General features: G+C 43.2%; 1 protein-coding gene across 2 annotated transcripts in view; it reads right to left on the bottom strand.

Moving 5' to 3' along the window:
• Positions 1-4,670: 4,670 nt before the first annotated feature.
• The window catches only part of LOC123759101 (mucin-22), a 64,391-nt gene continuing 62,139 nt past the window's right edge, over positions 4,671-6,922 (bottom strand). For both annotated transcript variants that reach the window (XM_045743958.2, XM_045743957.2), the window contains one exon: positions 4,671-6,184. In XM_045743958.2, the coding sequence (XP_045599914.2) occupies positions 5,214-6,184 (971 nt within the window). In that variant the 3' untranslated portion in view covers positions 4,671-5,213. The remainder of the gene's footprint in view (positions 6,185-6,922) is intronic.

The following is a 6,922-nucleotide window of genomic DNA, read 5'->3' as shown; positions in this document are numbered from 1 at the left end:
GATGCAAGAAAATGCAAGATTGAAGAAAATGCAAGATTGAACCAGTGAAGAGCAGAGGTGTCATATGCACAATCAGAGAACACTGTATAAACATCAGAGGTCCGCGGTTGTTCAACGTCCTCCCAGCGAGCATAAGAAATATTGCCGGAACAACCGTGGACATCTTCAAGAGAAAACTGGACTGTTTTCTAAGAGAAGTGCCGGACCAACCGGGCTGTGGTGGGTATGTGGGCTTGCGGGCCGCTCCAAGCAACAGCCTGGTGGACCAAACTCTCAGGACTTGGGGAGTAGAAGAACTCCCAGAACCCCATCAAGCAGGTATCAAGCAGGTTATCTTTGTCCACCCTGTCAATTCCCCCTGAGTATTTTGTAGGTGGTTATCATGTCTCCCCCTTACTCTTCTGTCTTCCATTGACGTGAGGTTTAGCTCCCGTAGCTCATACCTCTCAGTAATCACTGTGTTTGTGCCGGGAGTAGAGGGGGATCTCACCTTTCTGGATTCAACTAACTGTTCTTGCTGAACAGTTACCTGTTGCCTTGCCTGTTGCCGACCTTACTTGCCTTCACCTGTTGTTCTACACAACCTCTCTCTCTCGCTCTGACTTTTTGTTTCCTGTCCGTTAGGCGCTATCTTCGCCAGATTAGGGTGACTAACCATCCTGTGAGATAGGAATGCTAGTTGAACCTATAGCTAGTGTGTGTGTGTGTGTGTGTGTGTGTGTGTGTGTGTGTGTGTGTGTGTGTGTGTGTGTGTGTGTGTGTGTATGTATGTGTGTGTGTTTTTTTGTGTGACCTGAGATTAATTGGGAATTAATCCCTCACGTAAACTGAACAATTTAATATAAAAATTACTAAAATACAACGAAAGAAAGATTTGTTCAGAAATTATATCCATCCTAAAAAAAACTCGAGCAGCTTCGGATTCTTGCGAAGTTAATGGTATTTGTGGATGGAAAAATAGCGTGAAATCCGTCACAAGAACGATACGTAAAACCTATTATATATCCAACAAGACCCTCAACGATCATTTGGTCCGACTCCCGCGAGTCTTATAGAATTTGTCCACGTCTGCCATATGCACGATAATCTCATAACGTTGACAATTCCTACTGCCTTTGACGTTATCATCAGCCAATCAGAGACAGGTTTATGTAGAGGCTCAGGAGGCCAGTTAATCCAGAATGAGGCTTTATATATTCTTTCGGGTATACGCTAATGAAGAAAGTTTCATTCAGTGCGTTTGTTCGGGAGCCGGTCGGCCGAGCGGACAGCACACTGGACTTGTGATCCTGTGGTCCTGAGTTCGATTCCCAGGCGCCGGAGAGAAACAATGGGCAAAGTTTCTTTCACCCTATGCCCCCTGTTACCTAGCAGTAAAATAGGTACCTGGGTGTTAGTCAGCTGTCACGGGCTGCTTCCTGGGGGTGGAGGCCTGGTCAAGGACTGGGCCGCGGGGACACTAAAAGCCCCGAAATCATCTCAAGATAACCTTCAAGATAACCCACACAAGTGTCCTCATATTGGTGTATAAACAAGTGTAAGTGTAGAAAGATATTGTAGTGTTAGCGTCACTGTCTTCCTGTCAGCCTGTTTCTGTCCACCTCCCAGTCTGTGCTGCCTGTCTACCTCCCAGTCTGTGCTGCCTGTCCACCTCCCTGTCCCTGCCTGGCTGGTGACGCTGGTCGTTACCTAACACACAGCCCAGTTGAGGTACAATTGCAGCTCCAGCGGCCGTCTGGTGGAACCAATTGCTTGTTAATCCTTCAGATAACGCCCCAATAGGCTGTTCTACCAGGAAACAGGCCCCCATAGCGGAGAGAGAGAGGGGGAGGAAAAGGGAGTGAGAGAGGGGAAGGGAGTGAAAGGGAAGGGGGTAAGTTGCGATGGGAGGGGGTGATAGTTGAGAAAATATTCGAGGGTTAATTATACGTTGATAAAGGTGTTTTGAGTGGAGGTGGGTGTAGGTAGAGATGTGTGAAGGGGGTGGGTGTAGGTGTGTGTGGATGGGTGAGTGGGGGGTGGATGGCGTGGAGGGGGGGGGGGAGTGTGTGGAGTGCGCTGTTAGGGGGTTGAAAACGTTAGTTGGGGTTGAGAGGAATGTCTGCTGTTTGCTCGGGATGTTTACTGAGTTAGCTGTGAATGGGGGGCCAGATAAAAGCATTTAATGGGAATAAAATAACCCATGAATTATAATGTGTTTATTTTCAACCATTCATAACACGAAACGAGTCACTAAGTATATGTAGTAATATTAATAATATCGAGGCACACACACACATGTACTTTCAGACATCGAAAGTCATTATCAGAAATATATAAGGACCTTTATATTTTATCTTTCTTAAAAAAAAAACATTTGTTTTTTATCCACATACATTACTAATTTTTGTAATTAGTTGTGTTTTATTTCTCTACATATTAGACATGTTTTTACATAAATTAAACATATATAGCTTACACCACACACACATTATACACACACACACACACACACACACACACACACACACACACACACACACACACACACACAGTGATGGAAGTGATGTGGTGGAGGCTGAATCCATACACAGTTTCGAGTGTAGATATGATAGAGCTCGAGAAGCTCAGGAATCTGTACACCAATAGATTGACAGGTTGAGAGGCAGGACCAAAGAGCCAAAGCTCAACTCTCACAAGCACAACCAGGTGCGTACAACTAGGTAAGTATACTCACCCAAAAGAAGAATCATTAATTGCAAATTATGCAATACACTCGCTATTTTAGGAGAAACATTATCCACTGGCGTACATCTGAGGAAAACACAAAACATATCTAAATAGGAAGTCATAGAGAACTTTATATAACACGTATGTTACACAAATTCCGTATTATGCAGCGCCAGCATGAAGCACATATCTGTTTCAACCCAAACCTAAACAACAGTTCAACAGCCCGCAAACCTATCTCAGAGCCGAGACGAATGAATTGGGAGAACAGACAAGAGATAAATAAACATCACATCACTGGAGTAGAGAAAAGAGAGAGACATGATCACTATCTAAAAAGTACTGAATTTAATCGACAAGGAAGACAATTAAAGCAATAAATCTTAGAGGACGCACCAACGAGATATCACAGGCGGAAAGTAAGTACCAGAGGACACCATTAGAGTTATTACGAAGAAATTTTCCAGTATATGATTTGTAAAGATGTTGAATGAACTAGGAAATAATATAGAGTATGTAGACTCCATACACGGAGAAGTGGATGACGGACTCCAGACACGGAGAAGTGGATGTACACTCCAGACACAGAGAAGTGGATGTACACTCCAGACACAGAGAAGTGGATGTACACTCCAGACACAGAGAAGTGGATGACGACTCCAGACACGGAGAAGTGGATGACGACTCCAGACACGGAGAAGTGGATGACGACTCCAGACACGGAGAAGTGGATGCAAACTCCACACACGGAGAAGTGGATGCAAACTCCACACACAGAGAAGTGGATGCAAACTCCACACACAGAGAAGTGGATGCAAACTCCACACACGGAGAAGTGGATGCACACTCCACACACAGAGAAGTGGATGCAAACTCCACACACAGAGAAGTGGATCAAGACTCCATGTACGGGTTGTGGACTTTAAACGATGTACTAAAACTCGCGTACTAACCTAACTGACCCCTAACTCACCGACCCACGCATAAAAAGCTATTTATTTGACCTATTGTTTATAGTACTCTGATATTTATCCGTTGGGGATTTGGACGTCAACATGTGGCCTCAATATGTAATGTATTGTGTAGCCAAGGATACCAATAGCAGCAACCCCTCCCACACTTGAAACAGGACCTGTTTACTGACTCTAATAGTCAACTCATTCGTAGGTTTAGCTTGAAGGCAACACACAGCTCGAGTTTGACACCTATTTATCTATCTATCCAATTAAAATGGATATTTATAAAGCAGTGGATTCTACTTACAATAGGCCCAGTGTGGATATAGGTTGGCTGTGGAAACAATCAGAAACGTAGTTTGAATCTAGCAATGCCTACTCACCAGACAGGAAGCCGGCCCATTGTATTGTAGTACTGGTGCAGTAGTACTTGATTGGTGTACCAACTATTGTACCTCCACTGTATCGCCACACTACCGCCACTGTACCGCGCAGAACCGTAACTGAGCCCCACACTGTTCAAGCAACTTTCAAAATTGCTACCTTGGGATCCCAAACTCGTCTGCCAATGTTTCCCATAAAAAGCATACTGGCCGTTGGTTATTAACTGGTAATTCGGTGGTCTTACTAACCCTTCCCGCGGTTGTCGGCCCTTAAACCCAAAGTCTAACCGCTAATATACATTTACATGCATACATATATACTTATACTTCAACGAAATGCATACACAATTGTCAATACATACATGCAACACATATGTATACCATCACAGATGCAGCCAAATACCACAAAGTGTCTGCACATTACAGCTGGAAGCCGAAGAAAACGGATACTGGTCCACCCAGAACTTTTTAATCCATAACTTTAAAAAATATCTCTGTAAGGATTTTCTTTTCAAAACACATATTATCCTCTGATGGATGTACATATTTAGCTTTGTACGTCTGAGTGTTGAACCTGATGGCGTAAAATTTATGTTCTAATTGTGTTTACCGAGGGAGCAAAACTTTTTTTTTCTTGATTTTTCAATTATCTGTTTTCATATACATGATATTCTGATGAAGCGATATCTGCTTATCTTTGTTAACAGAGCTGCGCACTTCGACTGAACTACGCATTGGTCTGACAAATGTAAACAGTTCACCTCATGCTCTAGCCAGTTCAAATCGACAGTTTACACAATGCCTAAGTTTTCAGTTTTCAAATGATTAAACTTGTGTTCGAAATCGTTTTTCGCAGTTAAATAATTATAAAAAATATATCTCTGTTGCTATGTTGAGCTAAAATTCATTTCTAAATAACATGTCAACTACTTTTGCTACAAAAAATTACATAGATCTACATGGTTAGAATTAACCAATAATTTTGACAACTGGGTCATCATTGCAAGGTAAATTTAATGCATTTGGTTAATTATAAATCAACCCTCGTCTGCCAATTCGCGTCACTGGTTACAAATAATCAACCTATAGCGGGGCCCTAGTCAGCCTCCAACAGAAAGTCGACTTCAAATTCCTGCAGGAGACTCACCGGACGCCCTGACCACCTTCAGACGGGAGTGCCTCGTCTGGGCCTCTCCCCGTAGAGGTCAGTGATGTTGTCTACCATCTGGACTTCGTCTCGCGCCAGAAACAGGATGTCCGAATCATCCGGAAGCTTATATTGGTTTCGGATCTTCCGAACGTACACGAACACGACCACGGCCACCAGGAGGATGCCTGTTACCACCAGGATGGTTATAAGAACCGCGGTGCCCCTCGACATCCGCCTAGAGTCCTCTGGTACTTTGTTTTCGTTGATCGTCGGGAGGATTTGGTCGTCGGTGAATGATGTCTCCTTCGAGGTGAGATTTGTAGGAGAAGGTTGGGAAGTGTTGCCTTTGCTGGCTGATAGTGTCCAGGAGTCGCTGGTTTCCGTCGTGGTGGGAAGGGCAGTACTTGTCGTTTTATTGGTTACCTCTGCGATTTTAGTCGTCAGTTTTCCCTTGTTCTCTGCCACTGTGTCGTCTTTGGATTTTGTCGTTGAGATGCTACTGATTGTGGCTGAGAGTTCCCTGGCTTCGGTGGTCGTAGCCTCGCTTAGTTGTGTGGTGGTGGGGCCATCAGCGGGACTTTCCGTAGTCGAATCCTCTGTCACCGTCGACGCCGTCTGTCGTTCAATATTGTCGCCAGTTGTCGTAATAATTATCTCAACTTCCGGCCCCACCGTCTCCTTGGCTGCGAGAGTCGTTGGTTTAGGCGTTCGCTCTTGCAGAGTCGTCTCCGGCGCCTCCGTCAAGATCTTAATCGTAACAGGAGCTGGGAAGGTGACAACCTCGATGGGATGGGTGAGGGGTCGAGCTGGGACTGTTACAGGTGTTGTAAGCTTCGACGAAGAGAGTTCCGTAGCTGTTGTAGTGACTATCTTGCTCAGATTAGTGACAGACGCAGGGACGGGTGAGACAGAGGGCGCCGTCAATATCGTCGATGCCGAAGTAGCAGTCGGGTGGAACACGCTGACAGTCTTGGGCGTTGACAGATCTGAAGAAAACAGCGTTGTTTCAGTTAAGAAACTGAAATGGTACTGAAAAACAGTAACATTTCATAGTCGTCACGATTTAGAAAATTAATAAAATCAAAACAAATAACACATAACTACAGAAATAATCATGAGATTTTAAATGCATAAGAAACCATCAATCAAGAGAGCAAACTCAATTCTTGGGCAGAGTGAAGCCATTTTATGAAATACATGTAAATAGGTTCAGATTTCATTGATGTGAATATCATTCACAATAACAAATGGTCTTCCATTTTCTGGTTTAAGTCCCAAAGTAATTATTAATATTATTAGATTTCTGGTGTTTTTGTCTAGTTTTCATTTATGCTCTCTCTCTCTCTCTCTCTCTCTCTCTCTCTCTCTCTCTCTCTCTCTCTCTCTCTCTCTCTCTCTCTCTCTATATATATATATATATATATATATATATATATATATATATATATATATATATATCCTCATAAATTGGGGATTTATTAATTTGTGAACTGAATTTATGTACTCAAGTGTTCGCTTTATTAGCAAACACTTAAGTACAGATTCAAGAGGCTGCCATATCCTTGGCACTTATTATATACTGTTGACATATTAATGAAGTACTACAAACAACCTGGAAAGAGAATGTGGCCATATTATGTAATATCTCCTTACAGTGTGGGTTGAACGTTGCCATAATATGAAATATATCCTTAGTTTGAACGTCGCCATATTACGTAATATCT

The sequence above is a fragment of the Procambarus clarkii genome, chromosome 15 (genome assembly GCF_040958095.1).
Source record: "Procambarus clarkii isolate CNS0578487 chromosome 15, FALCON_Pclarkii_2.0, whole genome shotgun sequence".
Taxonomy (NCBI): Eukaryota; Metazoa; Arthropoda; class Malacostraca; order Decapoda; family Cambaridae; genus Procambarus; species Procambarus clarkii.
The sequence above is the reverse complement of the archived record's forward strand: the minus strand, read 5'-3'. Positions and strand labels throughout refer to the sequence as shown.